Below are 21220 nucleotides of genomic sequence, written 5' to 3' on the forward strand. Positions count from 1 at the left end.
ATCATATATGTGACAATTCATGCATGTTCATGACATCATGTTAAGTGTTTAAATGTTAGATTAAAAATACCAATTTTGTAAATACATGTCATATTATGACGGAAGTTCTAATGTGAGAGATATTTAAGTGCACTACAAGTAATGTTACAAGGGCCCTCTTTATTCTGTTATATTAATTTTTATTTCTGGGTCCATTTGCTTTGTGCAGGTGTGAGAGGATCAATGTAGCTATAAGTGAAAGTAGAATTATAAGAGATATTCAAGCTTAGATTTGCTCCATTTGCCTTGAACATGTGGACTGACTAAGGGAGAAACAAATGGAAATGAAGTTATAAGCAGGTATCAAGACATGTCCATATCACAATTCATGTGTTGCATATTATGTTAAGTGAAATGAGTTCAAGTGTAAGTGATGCTCATGTTCATAACTATACATTGACATTCAAGTGAAATACATGTTAATGTTTATAATGTTTAAGTTTAAATAACATATTATGAATCACTTTTTTTATATATGTTTAAGTTCAAGTCATACCTATGCCAGCCATTCTTTTGATAACTTAAATACTAAGCATAAGTAACTTGATGTTAATGTTTTATAAGTATTAAATTATTTTTTATTATAATTGTAAAAGTCATTCAAATCATTTGCTTGTAAAACTATAACTATGAATTTTGATCGCTATGATAGAATTTTCGAGATAGCCTACTAAGCATTTCATTGCTCGTATTAGAATATCTGATATTTCAAGAAAAAGGAAAAGAACCAGCTAAGTTGGCATTGTTCGGATTGGAATCCTTCGGGAACTGATGTAGTCAGGTACCCACGGTATTCTTTTGATAGTCCAATTTTGTTCATGTATCTTAATGATTTATTCTTGGACGGTTGCAATTAACTATTTTTGGGAAGAAATGCAATTTGTGATGTGTATATTTTTATTTCTATATGATTCTATGTAAATAGAGGTTGAAGTACATAGTTTATGTTTAATTTTTCTATTAGATCCTAATAAGTTAAATTTAGAGTTAACCCTAATTAGATTCATCAAATCATGTGCTGATTTAAATAACAATGTTAATTATAAAAGTATTAAAATAAATAAAAGTGTTAAATAACAATTGTTTTATTTATTTATTTTTTCTTATTTTATATTTTTATTTCCACGCATCGCATTAATACCTGATCCAGGTATTGGAGCTGTGCTTCTATCAATGAAATCCACGTTCTCAATCGGACGGACAATAGCAGAAGAAACGTCTAACCCAGGATCGCTCCTCCATCCAACGGCTAACAACAGTTGAAGACTAAAATAAAGCCACTTCACCCTCGATAAATTCCCTAACCCATCACCCTCACACTAATCGATCAGAAAAAGCGAAAAAGATATCAGATCTTCGAAGCTAGAAACAATGTCGGGCCGAGGAAAGGGCGGCAAGGGCTTGGGAAAGGGGGGAGCAAAGCGCCACCGCAAGGTTCTCCGAGACAATATCCAGGGTATTACTAAGCCGGCGATTCGCCGCCTTGCTCGCCGCGGCGGCGTCAAGCGAATCAGTGGCCTGATCTATGAGGAGACGCGAGGCGTCCTTAAGATCTTTCTTGAGAACGTCATCCGCGATGCGGTGACCTACACCGAACACGCTCGCCGGAAGACCGTCACTGCTATGGATGTTGTGTATGCTCTCAAGCGTCAGGGTCGCACCCTCTATGGTTTTGGTGGTTAGCTTATGCGGATTCAGAATCCGCTCGGTTCTTGGGGTTTGTAATATGTCTATCGTTCTGTTTGGGATATATCGAAGCTTATCGTCTTTTGCAATGGAATAGTGCTCTGTTGGTGTTTTTTGGGGTTTCACTGTGACTGTTTAGTGTAATGCTAGCCACTGAAGGGAATTGGAAAAAAAACACTGTTTCGCATATTTGAATGATTAATGCAGTACACTTTACTTGATTAGCTTAAATTTTCTCTGTGGTGTGGATCAAATGTTTATTTCAATTTATTTTAGTTTTTGGCTTTGGCTCAGTTGGTTGTTTTATAGATTTGATAGGTAAACATGTTAAGAATTTTGGCGATATTTAAATATTCAAGAATTTAGTATACTTCATGTGATTTACTGAGTTGATTTATACATTTTGTAAGGCTTAGGATTAGTGATAGATTTTTGATAAACTTCATGTTCTATTATAAATTCATACTGTGATGTTTGTTGAATTTAGATTTAAAACCAAAATGAAATGTTGATTTTATTTCAAATTACGTTCATTTGCAGCCTTGTTTTTTTTTTTTATTTTTTTTTTTTTTTTTTTTTTTTTTTTTTTCTTCAATTAAAATGGGGATTTTGGTTGTTTTGATTTCATATGATGATTTTTTTAATCACATCCCATAATCATTTTAGGCTCAAGCCCCTTCATACATTCAGATTTTTAATCATCTTGCATAAAATGATCCTTCTTGATGCCCTGTCTTGATTAGCAAAATTGTCATTATCTTAAATTTTCAATTGGTAAGTTTTACCAGTCTGCTAGTTTAATGAAGAAGTATATAGATAGATAAGGATGATCTTCGTATGATAAAGTTTTAATAAAAGTGCTTTGAAAAGTGGAAAAAAAAAAGGCAAGGGATTAATAATATGCTTACACATTCAAATCATTCAAGGTATGTATATTGGTGTTATTAATTGTGTTCAAACACAAGGAAGTTTGATGAAATATTTTTTTATTTTAGTTGGAATAATATCAAGGAACAGTTTTAAGCCTATATCTTTTTACTTTTGTCATGGATGTTCTTTCTGGACATTTGCAAGATGTATGATGGTGTAAGCTTTTGGTTGATGAAATTTTTCTTGTTAATAAGAGTAGAGATAAACTTATAAAAACTTGAATTATGGAGGTCAATCTTAGGGGCTATTTGGTAGTTGGAGTTAGGCTGGATTTGAGTAAAATCCAACCAAATGGCTTAAAATGCAAAACCAAATCTCATGGTAAACGAAAGCCTCCATAGATGAAAAAATTATATCTTTTTATTGTAAATCCTAGATTTTTTATATTCTTTGATTTGATGGGCTTAATGCTTTATTGGTACGAGAGGGAAGAAGTTTGATCATTTGTAACTAGAGGTGTAAGTGAGCTAAGGCACTCGAGTTTGACTTGTTTATGAGCTTGCGAGTTGATTTTATCAAGCTCATGGGTCGAGCTTGAGTTCGAACTTGAGCTTGTTTAGCTTGATCCTAAACTTGAGCATGCTTGGTTTGTGAGCTCCCTAGTTGGCTCAAATAATAAAAAATAGTTTTATTTTATTTATTAAATTTAAACATTTTAAAAAATGAATAAGTTTTATTTAAATGTTAAACATTACTTTTTTTTTTCTAAATCTCTTTTAAGTTTTAAAATTTTGTTTAAGTTTTAAAAATATTTTCTGAATTTTTAAAACTTACATAGCTTGTGAGTCAGTTTTAGCTTGATTACATTGCAATGACCTTGAGCCTGAGCTCTCTTTTTGACTAAGGAGTTGAGTTTGATAAGTCCTAAATTCGACTTGGCTTGTTTGCACCTTTATTTTTAGTTTTTTTTTCTTTTCTCCTCATATGTTCCTCTTTAAAATAGCTCACAAGTCATGGTCATTGATACTCTCTCTTCCTTGCTTCTTGTTAGGGGTGCAAGCGAGTTGAGTTGAGCTCGAGTCAGGGGGTGTTTGAGTTGAGCTCAAAAGTCAAATACCGAACTTGAGCTTGAGCTCGAACTCTAGTCAAGCTCGAGCTCGAACTCTAGTCAAGCTCGAGCTCGACTTGTTTCATTGTAAATGAGTTCGAGCTGCTTGTCGAGCTTCCGGCACAGTTCGATTCGCCTTCTAGTTCACTAAGTTCAAGCCTTGCACGGCCTTTAAAAATAAGAGAGAGAGAGAGAGAGAGAGAGAGAGAGGGATGGCCTGCATAGCTTTCTCCTGCAATGTAGAGTTCTCTATCTTTATACTGGAGGAACTTGGAGAACCACCGAAGCAGGAACACGAGATTGTCCCTATCTTTATACTGGAGGGAACTTTGAAATACATGCGGGATTTGAGAAATCACAAAAAATTTGGGTTGTAATACGTGGTAACTTTGAATTACATGCATGATTTACATAACATTTACTATTTTTTTAATATTTAAATTTAATAATTATTCAAGTCGGCTCATGAGCTCATGAGTCGAGCCGGCTCAAGCTCAAACTCTAGCTCGTTTAGCAAACAAGCTCGAACTCGAGCTCGACTCGTAAGCTTGATAAGCTCGGTTCGTGATCCCATAAACATGTCGAGCTCGAGCCGGCCTGCGAACCAACTCAGCTCACTTGCACCCTTACTTCTTGCTATTATAAGGTATACCGTTCACATCTCCTTGCAATCACAAGGTTAGGCGCCCCAGGAATCCAGCAGCGTGATGAAGATTGCTAGTAGGTATGACCTATAACTTTCGCATTCTGGTCTTTTATGCTAGGTTATCCATCGTTTTTTTTTTTGTCCGGTATTTCCTTCAATTCGCCTTTTGTCTAATTTTTCCTTCGATTCATGACTCACACTTGTTGTAGTTGCTCATCTGTACGCCTAAAAGCCTATTATATTTTTGTCTTGTGATATTCCCTTTGTCAGAGTGGTGTGGTAGTTTGACATTGTGCTATTAACATGACACTTGGAGAATATGTGACTAGTAGTGAAACTTATCAAGAAACAAATTGTAAACAATATTCCTTACTCCCTCATCATATTAGTTTTGCATTAGATAAATCAAGTCAAATGACAATGAATCATGAAACATGAATTACATAGCTTATACCTGGATCAAATACAAGAAAATTCACTCATCAAATGGTAAATATGTATATTAGAATTTGTAGTTATCAATGCTAAATGACCTCCATGGACGCTATTAAAATATATTCTTTGAAATTTGTGTACCAAGAATGAATCGTTGTTTCAAAGGCAAAGCGACGCAATGATCATCAGCTAGTATTCAAGTGGACATCATGGATGATTTAAATGTGAAGTTGGGAAATACTAATAAAAGTATTTTGAGTACACCTAGTTGGCCAGATCATCATAATGAAATCTTTTTAGAGAGTTATTGTTGGAGCAATTTTTGTGTGGCAATATTAAGGATGGCATATTGAGGAAGGACGTGGAAGGATTTGGTTTGTTCACTAAATCGTCGAGTTGAAGGAAACTATATTGAAGCTACTGCATAAACTAGGTTCAAAAAATGAAAGATGACTTTCGTGCTAGTTTCCAACTATCCCACTGAAGTGGATGGGGTTGGGATGAAGCTCTTCATTTGCCCGTAGTTACTAATTAGATATGGGATGAGATATCGAGGTATAGATTGCTTAATATAATTTGATGATCCATTCATATGCCTCAAACACGTCTTAAGAGATTTTTTATAGTAGGACAATGCAAAGCTGACGAAGTTTCATCGCAATCCATTCCACCAGTATGATATCTTTGAGATTTTTTTTATATATCTTTGAGAAAATATGTGGTGACAATATTGCTGTAAAGAGGGAATCAACTTTAATTTATTCAGAATTCAATTTATGTGTTTTTGTTGTATTTCTAATGAAACTTTGTTGTATTTTATTTAAACTTCTTGTACTTTAATTATCCAAGAAATGCATGTCAAATCTCTTAACCGCCTTAAATCATAAATTGAATAGACAAACATACACATGATTTATCAGGAATGTTACCAAACAGCTTTTAGGATTTTGTAAATCCGAATTTAGAGGATTTATGAAATCCTACTTAAATGAAATCCTTGGTGCTACTACCAAACAACCCCTTAGAGAGTTAAAGTTTTCATTTGAGCAGATCTAAAATCAAATGCATGATAATGAAATAGATGAGCATATTATTAATAGAATTCAAGTTGTAGGTGGTTGAAGTAGAGAAAAGCATTGGGCCAATTATGTGATAGAAAAAGTATCCTCAAAATAAAAGGGAAAATTCTATAAGATCGTGAGATTTGTAATATTCTATGGCATATAATGTTGGCTATTAAAAAAGTGGCATAAATTTAAGTGAAGTGTTGTAGAGATGAGGATGTTTAAGTAGATAAGTGATTTTATTCGTAGAGATACAATGTGAAACAATTATATAAGTGAATAGGTGGCAGTAGCTCTAGAGATAGATAAGATGAGAGAAAGTCATCTTAGATGGTTTGATCACATAAAACATTGGCATTCTAATGACCCAATTAGGAGAATAGACGTATTAAATTTGACTGATATAAAAAAATGAAGAGATAGACTTAATAAGACTTAGATAGTATTAAAAAAATAATTTTTTTATTAGATTTGAATGAAAATTCTCCTCTTAATGAACAAATCTTAGAAATTTATTCAATTGATTCAATATCGATGAACCTAAAAAGAAGAGTTGAAGGTTGGGGCGAACGTATTCGAAGATTCTATGGATACCCTGTGGATTCTTGATTGGAGTTGAACTAACCATAACCCTAAGCCATATCTCTTTGGTTAATAAGATCTAAAAGGTTTATTGATGTCAGGAGTTACAAATCCATAATAAACATATAGAAATTCTGTATGTCAAGTAACATCAAAAGTTTTGATTTCACTGACAAGTCTTAGTAAAAACTCGACATTCACCAAATATTGGTAAATAAGATAAGACCAATACCCCTTTTGGGCCGGTTGGCCTATAATCTTTCTTTATTATATGTTTACCTTGACTATTCAAGAATGCTTGTTGGAGTCCTAAATCATATAGAGGCAATTTCTATAGGTTAGTCTACGCCTCTTGTAATTCTCATACTCCCCAAGAATGAAAAAAAAAAAAAAATTATTCATGTTATCAACTTTATGTAATGGGGTAAATGCTTGTTGTTATTTATTTTTATTTTTTTCGGAGAAAAGATTAGGCAATAATAAGTGTAGTATAAATTTTGGAGTTGATGTTGTTAGTTGAATTTAGAATTGAATGGCATGCATTGGTTTATTGGAAAGGTTGTTTTTTAATCCTTAAATGATTTGTTATTTTAACAGTTAAATTTTTTTATTGATTTTTACAAAGTTATTTTGGATTCATTGGGTTTAAATTTTATTCTTTATACGGTGCATTTTAATTTGCATATAAATGATAATTTGTAAATAAAAAGACAAAACCATTAAGCCTATAATCATTTAAGTAATTTAATATAATTATAGTTATAAGTTTATGACCAACAAAAAATATGACATTATTATCTCAAATCATATTAACTTACACTTTCAAAAATATATGCAACTATAATAAATATTCTCAACTTCCTTTAACTCCCTAATCTCCATCTTCATATTAATTAATAACCATTAATATCAATAAAAAAATCATTAATATGTTTCTTATGTCATTCCAAAAAATTAGAATCCAACGCTTGCAAATCCAATCCTTCTTAGATATGACATAAGAAAGAACTTTAATATATTCTTAACTTATTAAACCTCAATAGCAAATTCCTGCTTATTTCCGACAATTGTTTTCCTACTTTATAAAACTATTTTTAATGAAAAATCTCTTAAAAGTAAAAAAAGAAAAAAAATTGTGATTTAGAGCTATTCCAAACAAGCCTAAAATTTAGTTTAAAAAATAAAAAAAAAATTATCCTGCAAGAAGAAATTATTTTGTGCGGACACCAGATTGTCCGGAGACAAATTAAAACACGCTACATCACCCGGTACACCACAGTACACAACATACGGTTGACATGATACGTTCTGATTTACCTCCGAATGACGTTCATATCTACATAGAATAATTTCACTATGCACGAAGCCTAAACTAGCCAACAAATCTGAATCAAAAGCTGGAAACTAATCTGAAACACACATTTGTGCGCTAATAATACTTTCACAGAATTTCTTCAACTTACAGATTACACACAAAAGCTTCATCAGCACAAGAAAACGAATGCTAGTTAAACTTCACTTAACATGCACAAAACATTAACACATCCACACTCTCTTGAACTTGAGAAAGGAAGGTCTGCTTTCAGGGAGAGGAAGTTAGAATGTTTCTGGGAGTGGTCTACCTTGCAGAAAAGCTCTAAAGAGACGAAGAGACCTCTCTGGCTGTGAAAATGGAGCCTCATGTGCAGCTCCTCTTATGGTTGCAAAAGTGAGGATGTTGCCATACACTTGAGTCCAGCCTCCTACCTGGCAAAGTGATGGAACAACTAGAGCTCATAAGAACACGCAGAATTGAAAAAATTGCTCATTTTGATGCATTGTGTAAAAAATTAATAGTTTTTTTCATTGGCATTGTTGCAAGTGGCGAGGGATTCAATAAAAGCCCTACATGGGGTATCGGTTGGGTACCCAATGCTTTACTCGGACGGGCTTTGTCCACCCACGCCCGCCTATGGTGACATTCGGGATGCCGTACCCACCTATACCCACCCACTTTTCATACTTTTTGAACACAGTCTGTCACGGACCGCTGTCCTTGAGGCTTGTTGCCATTTGTTATGATTACAAACTTTTAAGCAGCATATCAAAATTTACCGCACACTACGTAGTAAAGATTGCAATAATATAAGATCTACGGCCATTATCAATGTAAATCGATTTATACCCCGATATTGATTACCCAATCATACCCACCTACAAGGTCATGGACGTACCCATACCCACTCATACTGAATGGGTGTGGGTATGAGTACCCAATGCAGGGTTCTGGATTCAATCCTCCAATAGAAATATCCAATGTTAATTACTACGGGTAAGCAAAATAAAATCATGATATTGTAAAACATATTTTCTATCTATAAAAGCAGCCAAATGATCCCTACAAACTATGACTTCGTTTGGGACGGCTTTCTTATTGCTTTTTAAAGTTAAAATTTTGTACTAAAAAGTTATTTTAAGAAACATTAAGAAAACAGTCCCAAATGAAGCCATCATAATATGAGAAAATAGGCTGTTGATGCACAAAAAAGTTCACCTGTTGCCCCTCGAACCAAACTCGGTAAGGCACTGTTGTATTCAATCCAAGTTCATGTGCCAATTTATGCAGAAGCGTTCTGCTCCCAGTCAAGGGAATGACAGAGTCTTGATCACCACTGGATTGATAAGTATGATAACATAAATTTAGTAATTTGAAGCAAAAGCTACACTGAACTAACCTAAACTTCCAATAAATTTAGATTGCTTCTTTACCTGTACACAAGCACTGGTATTCCAGACTTGACCAGCGAACCAACAAGGTTTATGGTTGGTATTTCCAAGTTGAGTAGATCATATTCCAGCACACTAAAGAACAAATAGAGATGACTTGTTATTTTTACATGCAGTAAATAATACACGCTGAAACTGCATTAATACTAGTTCAAAACATATTGTTCTTTCTTTGAGCTTCTAGCATTCATCCTCGGCTCTTTTTCATATTCAATGCTAACTCGCATTCAGAAAGAAATTTGCATGCCCAGTTCATTAACGATTTTCAATGAGGATAGTTAGAGAGAAATTCCAAAAAGCTACATCTAGTTTGCAGAAAAGGGAATGCAGAGTTAACTAAAATATAGTGCAAAAAAAAAAAAAAAAAATCAAGGCATCTGAAATATTTGCAAGTAAAATGAATATAATGTAAAGCACAATGTTGATGGTGGTCGATGATGACAATGGCAATTGGTAGTGAACAATGGCAGGTGGTTGACAACGACGTTCTATTGCTTGTGGTGGCGCACCATGGTGGCCAACAAGAGGGTTGCAAAGGACAGCTAGTGGTGGCAGCTAGTGGCATTGGCTAACAGTGGTCACAGGAAACAACCACCAGAGACGGCGATCAGAGTTGATGAGCAATAGTAGTAGGTGGCCGTCCATAGGAAGTCATCTTGCGATATATTTAAAATTTGGGGGAAAACATGCAAATTATGAATACATAAAAAATAAATACAAAATGAACTTAGAATTTACTAAGATTTTTCTCAATCTTCCTTTTTAATCAAACCAAACACTAAATTACTCTACACTCACTTTTCATCAAATCTAACAATTCCTAAAGCAATAATGAAATTATAATAAAGAATAGTAAGATTTTCATGCATACCACAATTCATATATATTAATAATATAAATTTTTAATAGATATTAAGGATAAGTGATAATATTAATACAATAACTTATCAATTTAAATACGTCTAGTAATAATAAGCTTGATAATATTTATTTTCCTTAAAAAAAAAATTCACCTATCATGACTGCTACAATTCGAAGTTTTTAATCTTATTAATACAATAACTTATTAATATTAATATTTATAAAGTTGTGGACGGATTCTCATGGAGAAAGGATAAACTGAATCATTTTGCTCCCCATTCATAGAAAAGGAAAGTAATTGATAAACAGTTGGAAGATATCCAAGTAATATCCATCCAGTTACCGGCGAATTATTACGTCCGGACATTCAATGCAGACGTGCCACATCACCCAAATACATTGGGACTTCATATATTTAGGTGATGTGACGCATCTGAATTGGTGTCCGGAAAAATCCGGACACCAGACGTAATAATTTGCCCCAGTTACCTCCATTATAAGCAAGATAAGAGAAAGTAGAAAGAAAATACCTCACCTTCTGAACTACATTATAAACAAGAAAACTTTTCTAGTTACCTGCTACAAACTGTCCACCTCGTCACACCGTTAAGCCGAGCATGCAATGCTTCCTGCACATCTTTCCTATTCAAAAAATTTAGAGTCTCATCCTCTACACAGACATCTACAGCTTCCTTAACTTGCTGAAACAAAAGAAATTTAAGAAAAAAAATACAGAACTCAGAACTTTCTATCAGAAATTTGTACATCAGAAGAGCTTTCCAGGTCTACTTACTTGAGGATTGAGAATTTTAGATTGAGAAAGAACTGATGAGATGCAGACATCAAGTGTAACATCATACTTATCAACAAATCTGCTGGTTTCTCTGGTCACTTGGCTCATAACTTTAGAGCAGACTGAACTAAGAGACCCCCTGTAATACTCACTCACATATCTTGAATAGTTGCAGGTAGTGGTGAAGATATTATATGTGGAATCAGATATCAAGCCATGCGACCAGAAGTATTCTGCTCTTGAATTGAAATCGGTGGCAAATTCGAGCACAGGATTTCCCAGCTGCAGAAATTGGTAATCATGAAGAACGGCACTGTCAGAATTGTTCAGATCAGTGAAATATACAAACAGAAAACAAGGGCATAACTTGACTCACAGCTATTCCTTTTAGATTAAATGTCCTTTCTTTCTTGTTGTACTGAACGATGAGATTGGCCAGCTGTGGGATATAATGCCCTATGAATGGAAAGACAACCTGTTCAGCTGAGAGAGAGAGAGAGAGAGAGAGAGAGAGAGAGAGAGAGAGAGAGAGAGAGATGACCTGCATAGCTTTCTCCTGCAATGTAGAGTTCTCTATCTTTATACTGGGGGAACTTGGAGAACCACCGAAGCAGGAACACGAGATTGTCCCTAGCTTTAAGATCCCAAAAGCAAAAGAAGTTTCAGAGGCTTCACTTTGCCTTAAAAACTTGACAAAAAGCCATTTCATTTCTGGACTCAAAGTAAGACCTTTGAATCTAAAGCAGATCGAATCAGCATTTGCAATTATTCAAATGCCAAAAGGATTCACAAGCTTCAAGAGGGAAAGGGAAGACGACATAGATGTAAAAGATCTTACCTGTCAGCTTATCATCCACGTTTTCATAGAATGAGCTATCCATTGAGTAAGAAAACCCAACTCCTGCTGGGGTTTCCAAATACAACATGTTCGCCTCTATGAAAAGAGATGAAACAAAGGTAAAGCTTGGATTTTGAATCAAAAGGAAGCCAAAGACGGAAAAAAAAATGCCAGGTAAAGGTACCTTTGTTCCAGCTATACTCATTTCTCACCAAAACTCGACCGCTCGGTCTGAAAGGTCCGTTTTCGGAGAAGGCACCAACACCGACTGAAGAACAGCCAGGACCTGTAAAAATGGAGCACAACAGTTAACATCCGGAAGACAGAGAAAAAAGATTATCCTTTTCCTTCTTATCATGTCTTTTAACTTTACTCTTTGCTTTGCTTTATGAAAGAAAAACAGAACTTTTTTTTTTTTTGTGTTGGGGACTTTAGTCTCATCTTTACCTCCATTTAACCAAAGAACCAAAGGCTTCGACAATGGATCCAATTCTGCTTCGGCGAAGTAGTAATAAAGAAACCTCTGCTTCCTCTCATCCACTGTAATGTACCCTGAAAACTGTTCAAATGTGACGTTCGGTTGGCCAGGAAGCTTGGTTATCTTGTCTCCAATGGAGAGCTGGGGCTCCGAATCCATGGAATAGCTTAGCTGAACAAGAGCTACAGCCATCACAATGGCGTTCCACAGACTGTTCCGCATGATAGCAGAATCAAAGGGCAGGAACTCAAAGACAGCGGTGAAGACGGTGACCAAAAGTGATGGCCAGCCGAATCATTAAATAGAAGCGGATGCCAAATTTAATTAAATAAAAGATTAAGTTTATATTTTTTAATGAAAATATTAAATTATTTCACAAATTTTCCTAAAAATGCAAAATGATTCAACACTTTCATCAAAAAATTGCAAAAAATTTCTGATTTGTATTTTTTTTTATTTTATAAAAAGGTTGCCAAATGGCCAACATAATTATTCAAATGAAAAATGACATAATGACTTAGGAATAAAAATAAGTAAAAGTATAATAAGCTAAAAGTTGTTCTAAAATTTAGGCAACCTCAAGGAATCCATTTAGACTATCATTAAGGAAACAAAGAAAACTCAATAAAAAATGGACTATTGTTTAGTTATAATCATGTTTTTATTCAATATGATTTGCTTTAATTTAAGTAATTGAGGTGCAAATAATACAATTTGTTTGTTGGGTTTTTATCTTTTTTTTTATATAAAAATTGGATGACAAATATTTTTTATAAATAAAACTCATATTTATAAATACATTGATCAATTTTATTTGTAGTCACTATTTGGTTAAAGCTGAAGTCACATATAATAATATAACTATGCTAAATTACAAAATTATCGAATTATTTATTTTAAATCGATTATATTACGAGCATCACTTATTACAACTTAAGGCACATATAACTATTTTATTTTTTTAGACATCACTTACAATTTGATTTAGCTATTACTTTTAAACTGTTAAAAAAAAGCAAAAATTGATTTTTGCAATCATAATCAAAATTATTTTATTTACAATAATTTAACCACTAATTTTATAAACAATGATGATAGACATCAAGCAATATATATATAATAATTATATTGCAATTTCATTGCAGGCCTATCAAAGTATTGCAAATATTCATACTAATTATAATAGCAAATAAAATAATATTAATTAAATGGTGCTAAAATAAAAGAATTTTTTAAAATAAGAAGCATGGATATATAAAGTAGGAGCCTGTAAAGGTTAAAACGGAACAAACAAGTTAAATAAATTGATGCATTCACACCAACCATGCCACTTTATCAGCCATGTGAAACTGTAGCAATGTGTCATACTGAAAGACACATTCAATGGAATAGAATGCGTCAAACAGTATGACACATTCCATTAAATGAGTTAAACTGTTTAACTTATTTTAAATATGTCAAATAATTTGGTGTATTCAATAGAATTCGTTATTTTATTGGGCTAGTTAGCTTCTTTTAAAAAAATTTAATATACAGTTTCTATTCATAATTTAAATTAAATAATTGCTTTTTCTTTAAAAAAACTAAATAAAATTTTAATTCAAATAAACATAAATTAAATTCACAAGAATGAAATTGTTATAAGAAGAAACTGAAGTGTAATTAAGGTGTTGTCAGAGAGACTATAACCTGCTAAAAGCTTTTCCTTTTATAGGGTCTTGTCCTACTGATAAAATACTGAGAGCTGTTGGGTGATTGATGATTGATGACTATCAATATTATATAAGCTTGTTTTTTTCTATTTTAGGAAGAAGAATTATGACTAATAATGCAAATGGAACTTAGCTGCAGCTTCTCTTATGATAATTTTTTTTTAAAATTGTAATCTGAGTTTTGAAAAAAAAAAAAAAATTTATTTGCTCAGCAACTTAAAAAAATCAGGATAATTGTGATAAAATTAGGTTTATTGTAATATAAAAAATTATTAGTTTAATAAAATAAAATTTATAATTATTATTGGAATTATTTTCATGCTTGTAAGGAAATGGTTTTGATAAATAAATCGTTTATAATATTTGCACAAAGAATATTTTAGAGAAAAGATGGTCTTAGCTATGATCTATTTTTAGTCAAATATTTTGATTAAAATTTTAATTAAAATAAATATTATATCTTAATAATTAAATAAATTTAAATCTTACTATAATTAAAATTTTAATTAGAGTATTTTTATCTAATTAATTTTTCTTTCTATATTTCTCTATTTTAGTATTAAACGAACAACCTTTACTCCCATATTAAAAAAAATATCATTTGAATGTAAGAAATTTTATGAGACAATAATATGAATAAGAAATTTTATGATATGAAAGTACTTTTCTAATCTGATCATCAGAAGATCGTAGTTTTATATAATCAAACAATCTAAGGCGACTCTATCTAATCATATCTTGCACGGGAGCTACTCCAATGGGCAGATCCACCACTAGTTTTTTTTTTTTAATATTTAGAGGGAAATTTTTTTTATTTGATTTGAAGTAAGAAAATGTGCATAGTAAAATGATAAAAATAGTGGTGGCGGAGACAGAAGGGTGGTGGTGGATGACATCAATTTTACTTTAAATTGGATTATAATGGATGAATTTTAAATAAATTCAAAATAAGTTAGAAGTGAATTTCAAATTTATTTTTAAAATATATAAATCTTTTTGTCTACTTTAATATTCTAGATTCAAAATACCCTAAACCCTACATAAAAAAACAAACAAATGAAAAGAGAGAAAGAACACAGGGAGATGAGTTCCCATAGCCAAAAGTGCCGTCGATCCATACATCAACCTACAGTAACGGTAACAGAGAAAATAGTAGTGAAAACAAAAGGAAAACCGATCAATCTGTCCTAATTTTATTTTTCATTGACTTCTTATTATTATTTCAAAATAGATTTGATTGACTAGGTGTATTGTATGGGAGAATTTTTTTTGAGACATTTAGGTTATTTAAGATAAATTCACGCACACAATATATATAGAAAGACTCGAATTCAAGACCTCTTAGTTTGAAGTCTAAGCTCTCAACCAACAGACTAAAGTGAACTGTGTAGAATTAGGATATAATTGGGATAATTTTCTTACTACTTTACTATTATAATTTTTATTTGTCAAAAGGTTTCATCATATAAAAAATGAACGATTTAGTTGTAGAAAAGCAAATATTTAATTAATCGTCAATAGTTTACATCCTAAGATGAAATATCCTTAGTGGTACGTAACACTTTTTTTTTATTGAACACAAATCTCGAGGCATTTCAAGTTAGTAACTTCAAAAATTAAATTCGGGACCATGTAAACTCAAATTTTAGAAAACTTATAATCAAGTTGAGCAACTCAGTGAGACGAGCAAAACGACAACAAAATCGGTCAAATTTGAGCTTAAATGGGTCTAAATCAAGGGGCTGAGCCCAATGTCACTAGCTGGCTATGGTCCCTCCGACACTATCTCTCGCCGACTTCAGTCCCTTCTACCTACATCGCTAGCTGACTACGGTCCCTCCAACCACTACTGCCCACCAACTACGATCCCTTTGACCACTGTCACCCGTTGACTACAGTCCCTCCCACCATCGTCGCCCGCTGACTACAATCCCTCCAACTTTCTTAGCCTGCCGACTATAGCCCCTCTGGCCACCATCGACCGTACAATCCCCCTTAATCCCTCCTTCGACCTTCGTCGCTTGCCGACTACGGTCCCTTTGTTCTATGTCGTTCCCTGATTATGATCCCTCATACCACCATCGCTCACTAACTACAGTTCCTCTAACCACTATCGTCCGCCAACTTAGGTCTCTCTGACCTACGTCACTTGATGATTACTATCCCTCCGACCACCATCGCCTGCCAACTTCGGTCCCTCCAATGTACGTCGCCGGTTGACTATGGTCCCTCCGGCCACCGTCACCCACTAACTATGGTCCCTCCGGCCACCATTACCCGCTAATTATGGTCCCTCGGATCACCGTCGCTCGTTGGCTATAATCCCTCAGAACACCGTCGCCCACAAACTAAGGTCCCTCACCATCGCACAACTATGATTCTACCAACCAAAAAAATAGACCAACGTTATCTTGACAAAATCTCTCATATCATTGAAATCTTCCAACCCCAACTATGTAATATGCTATATATTTTCTACATTGAGCCAAGACCTTTCCCCGAGGAAGGACATCATTTATAATGAAAAACAAACACGAATTGATTCATTTCAATTGGGCATGGCCCCATGATTTTTCTCTCATTTTAGGATTTTCTATGAAAAAATTATGGTGTATCTTATAACTCTTGCACCCCTCTCACTTTATCTGTATGTGTGCTGGATCTTCATTCAAAGTTAAGACGTTAAACTCTTTATCTCTTTATTACTACGAATTTTCCAGGACACAATACTTTGTATGAGATGTGAACTCCATTTTGAGTGGTAATATGTGTTAGAATTCTTTTGAAGAATATGAATAGGCTAATAACCTTATTACTCAAAGATTTTCTACAAAGGGCATTAAAAAACTTCTAAATAAGAATATCAAGTCTTGTTGGTGAGATGTCACATTTTTATTTTTATCTTTATATGTGAGTTGATGTGGTCCCAAAGAAGAATGAGCTTCTTAAAGACTCATCACAAAGAAGTCAAGGTGTTGTCACTATTGCTAGTGATTAATAAGGAAAAAATGCATTCTCTAGCATGTGCCTCATCCTACGAAAAATTAAATAAAGATTGACTAATTCTAAGGCTTTGTTTGGGATAGATAATTTAATGTTTAATTGTAGTCTATCTTAGAATATGTTTGGAATGACTGTAATATTTTATAAAATTAGTTGTGAAGTTAATATAAGGAAAGTAATTTAGACTTAGTTTGGGGCGGCTTTTTAAAAACAACTTTCTAGTACAAAAAATAAAAATTTTGTACTGAATAACTGATTTAAGAAGTAGTAAGAAAAGCCGTCCCAAACAAAGCTTTAGTTATTCTAGTTGCAAAGAGCAGTTTTACATGTAAAAAAAAAGTGAAAGGAATAAGAAAGTAGTAGCCAAACGAAATTGTGGCTGATGTCTGAAAAACAAAGAAGCTTGAAAATTGTTCCCAACGGATCTTAAGCTTACTGGTTGGGAGTTTAGACTTTCAATCAAGATATTCAATATCATCCTTATACATATGAGTTTACATTCAAATTTGCTCAAAATAAAAAAAAGGGTGCTTTCAATAAGAGAAAGCAAATACCAAAATAATTCCAAACTTCAATCAAATAAGGAATACAAAATGTTTGAGGTGTGAAGGGGTTGGTAGAGTTTTTTCTCTTCAATTAAAAGCTCCACATTTGAAGCACACCAACCCTTTTACTCTTATCTATAATTAAATCTCTTATTGCTTGCTATCATCCATCCTTAATTATTTCTATCTTTGTAAGAAGAATTGGCTATACTTAGGTTTTATTTGAGTCTATTTTTTTAGCACTTTCTAAATCAATTTTTTAGCATAATTTTTTTTAAATATAGTAAAAAAAATAGTAACCAAAAGTTATCTGACTTTTCCTTTGTTTTGGTCATGGGAATAAGAAGAGACAGAATGCTCTAAACTAGAGTATTTTTTATTTTATTTTTGAGATGAAATTTTAAATTGGAGCGTAATCCGGGAATAAGTTAAAAAGAAGCATAATCGTCAAAATATTTGATGCATTCTCAATACCCTAAATCATTTGACGCATTCAACTTAAGAGAGAGAAGAAAAAGTGAGAGAGAGCGAGAGATGTCGGAGAGAGTATTTTTATATAATATTATACTTATTTTTATATTTATTATTTAAATATTATTTTTATATAATATTAAAATTTCACCTAGTTTTTATTGAATATTTTAATTATTAAATTTAATAATTTTCTTAGTTTTACGTTCAATATTTTTTAATAAAATAATATATAAAACTTACAAGAGTTATAACGTACACATTTTTTAAACATAAAACAATTTTTAAAAGAGAATATTTATTAATCTCATTACTTGCTCAATTTATTTTATTTGGAGAGAAAAAAATGATAGATGGTTTGGTAACAAGCAAAATAGTTTTTCTACTACAATCCTCAAAATCAAGAGAGCTGTGTTTGATAAAATCATCAAATGGAGGAATTCTCGATATCTTTTTGAACTACTGTAACTGTGCTTTGTCGACAAAACTATTCCATATGCTATCTGCTGCTGGCTGCCTCATGAATCTTGGATTATGTTATTTTGACATGTTGGGAATATTTTTTGCCTTGGAAGATGATGTCTCACATTCTAAGGCACCCCTTTGGATGGTCTTCGGGCAATCAGGGGTCTTCCATTTTGATGACTCTATAATGACAGATCAGATTGTTCTGAGTCCCGACTGTTCGCAGGTTTTCACGGTTTCTATGGCTTTGAAAATTTCCTTTAGTTCTCTTTTCCGAGACGGTTTTTGTTGCTCTCAGCTTCTTCTCAAATTTTTCTCTTTTTGAGTTAGTAGCTTCTCTCTTTATTTTGGCTCTTTTGAGGGAACTTTTATTACGTCTGGTGCAAGGACGTAGAGGAACGTCCGATCGGAGGCAATTTGCCGCCAAAAAATTAGGTATTTGCTCAGTCTAACTAGGTATTATTTGATAATAATGAGGAATACCGTTCTCTGAAGACCAATACCGAGTTATACCGAGCTGTACCGAGAAATACCGAGTTGTACCGAGTTTTTCTGGGAAAAACTCGGTACAACTTTTGTATAACTCGGTATTTGCTCGATAAAGCCCGATATAACTCGGTATTGAGTATTCAAATGATGGTATTCTTCGTTATTGTTTGGTATTGCTCGGTATTTGCTCGGTACAACTTATTTTTTTGGCGGAAATTTGCCTCCGACCGGACGTAGAGCGGAGGACGTAATAATTGTTCCTTTTGAGGAGGCTCCTTCATTTTGTGGATCTTTAGGTTTTTCTTTAAACATGTAATCCGTTTCTTCTTACTTAATTTACGGACTAAGCTCAAATTTTTGTAAGAAAATAAATTTAAAATTTTTATTTTTTTCATAATAAAATTTCACCAAATTTTAAGTGACTTTTAAAAATATCCTAAATGGGATTAAAATCCTAACACAATAAGCCAAAAGAAGGAAGACCATTAGTTGTTTCCATCATTCAGCCCGCTGGCTCACCTTTTTTTTACAAGTGGAGTTGGAATGAAGAGAGCCAGGACACTGCAACCCCATCAAATACGAAATCACAGTGGTGGCCAGCAGGGCATTCTTTGCAAAAGCCTGCATATTAGACTCCTTGGCAGGAGGGCCAATTCTCGCATGTGACTCTCTGGACTGCTGGAAACCCAATAACCACATCCTATCATATATATTCTTCTTTTTTTTTCATCAAGCATACTAATTTGGCCATTTACTTAGCTCACTTGGTATGTTAGTTAATAGTTTTAATTATTTATTAAGAGATCTTAAATTTTAATTTGTATATATATGATATGTGTATAAATTTGAGTTAGGTTTCGTTTGAGACGGTTTTTTTACTGCTTCTTAAAGCAGCTTTTTAGTATAAAGATTAAAACTTTTGTACTAAAAATCTACTTTAAGAAGCAATAAGAAAGCTGTCCTAAATGAAGCCTTAGATTTCGTTTGGTACGACTTTTTTACTACTTAAAGCAACTTTTTAGTACAAAAATTAAAACTTTTATACTAGAAAGCTATTTTAAAAAATAGTAAGAAAGTCGTCACAAACAAAATCTTAATTGATCTCCAAAAAAAAAACTTATGGACATTTTCTTCCATTTGTATTGTTCTTTTCACTATTTTGAAAACCGGATCGGACCAGCCGGTTCAACCGTGAACCGGTCCGATGTGTGACGCCCCTGGCATCCATAGTGAAAGGATTCGTCTGAAAGTCTTACTTTCTTCCTCTTTTTTTTTTCTTTTCTCGCTCAGACCAATACAGACATCCAGAAATCATAATTGCATTAAAGAAACCAGATACATCAAAATACTATAATTCACTTTTCAACATTTCATATACACAGTCCAAAAGAACATGTACAATAGCCGCTCGGGCTACAAAACAAAGCCAGAACATAAACTACGAAAACTCATACTAGCGTCTGAAAGGAGCTTCACGCGGGAGGCTCTGCACCTGAAATTGTTAACCACATATAATGAGCTTAAATAGCCCAGCAGGTCACCAAAGCCTATAACTGAAATCAAAGCTCGGCACGAAAGTAATACGTATGTCAAATGATCAAATCAAATCCATAACAGTCAGTTGCACATGATCAGTGAATCTATGCAGATATGGAAATTGCTACAGAAACAGGAATCAATGCATGAACAATAGAATCCCAAAATCATCAATGATAAAATCAGTGAACAGTAGAAAATCCATAAAGCTCAATAAACCAGAAATCAATTCGTGCATCAAATCTCTTTAATAGTCGTCTTATCTATCATATCAGTCTATAACATTAGTCGAATCAATGTAATAGAATCGTATCACAGCATACCAACATATACTTCCAAATTCCAGTTCTTTATCACTTGCTCAATAAATCATATACAATTCAGTAATTGGTATTACGTGCTCAATGAGTCACATGTCACTTGTTCAGTATATCACGTGCATAAAGTCAGTTCAGTGAATCAGTATTAACAGTGTATGTATCAATATCAGTAACAATCCAATGACGACATAAACGATTATGCTATAACGGTGAAATCATGTAGTAACAGCAAATCCGTACATTAACAATAAATCCACACAGAAATTAAGTCCGTACTAGTAAATCCGTCAAATCAAATACGATCAACATCACTCAACCATATCCATAGAATCAATCAGATCAATAAAGAATTCACTTCCGGTTAATAGTATCAAACGGTATAAAATCACATAGAACAATCAATACAGTAAACATCGTATTCTATACTATATGGTCAGTGCATCACATGTACCACACGTATAGGTCAGCATTCGATGTATCACGTGCTATAAGATCAGTACAATTATCAGTATC

The 21220-nt window shown here is 33.2% G+C and overlaps 2 protein-coding genes across 2 annotated transcripts; one reads left to right on the forward strand and one right to left on the reverse strand.

Moving 5' to 3' along the window:
* The first annotated feature begins 1350 nt into the window (after positions 1-1350).
* LOC110107396 (histone H4) lies at positions 1351-1956 on the forward strand. Its single transcript, XM_020837651.2, has one exon. It carries the CDS (start codon positions 1411-1413, stop codon positions 1720-1722), a length of 312 nt encoding a protein of 103 aa, XP_020693310.1. The 5' UTR covers positions 1351-1410; the 3' UTR covers positions 1723-1956.
* A 5860-nt stretch (positions 1957-7816) lies between these two features.
* Positions 7817-12420, reverse strand: LOC110107395 (serine carboxypeptidase-like 45). The gene is made up of 10 exons (XM_020837650.2): positions 12136-12420; positions 11873-11974; positions 11689-11784; positions 11392-11484; positions 11227-11306; positions 10851-11132; positions 10634-10758; positions 9179-9271; positions 8964-9081; positions 7817-8176 (listed from the first exon to the last, which is right to left on the reverse strand). The coding sequence occupies exons 1-10, from the start codon at positions 12386-12388 to the stop codon at positions 8027-8029; spliced, it is 1392 nt and encodes a 463-aa protein (XP_020693309.1). The 5' UTR covers positions 12389-12420; the 3' UTR covers positions 7817-8026.
* Between the last annotated feature and the right edge of the window lie 8800 nt (positions 12421-21220).

Source organism: Dendrobium catenatum, unplaced genomic scaffold, assembly GCF_001605985.2.
Source record: "Dendrobium catenatum unplaced genomic scaffold, ASM160598v2 fragScaff_scaffold_853, whole genome shotgun sequence".
Lineage (NCBI taxonomy): Eukaryota > Viridiplantae > Streptophyta > Magnoliopsida > Asparagales > Orchidaceae > Dendrobium > Dendrobium catenatum.

Coding starts and splice junctions, on each gene's coding strand:
- LOC110107396 (XM_020837651.2), top strand. CDS start 1,411: ATGTCGGGCCGAGGAAAGGGCGGCAAGGGCTTGGGAAAGGGGGGAGCA.
- LOC110107395 (XM_020837650.2), bottom strand. CDS start 12,388: ATGCGGAACAGTCTGTGGAACGCCATTGTGATGGCTGTAGCTCTTGTT. Junction 11,785..11,872: donor TGAGTATAGCTGGAACAAAG/GTACCTTTACCT, acceptor CTCTTTTCATAG/AGGCGAACATGTTGTATTTG. Junction 11,307..11,391: donor TGCAGGAGAAAGCTATGCAG/GTCATCTCTCTC, acceptor TTCCATTCATAG/GGCATTATATCCCACAGCTG.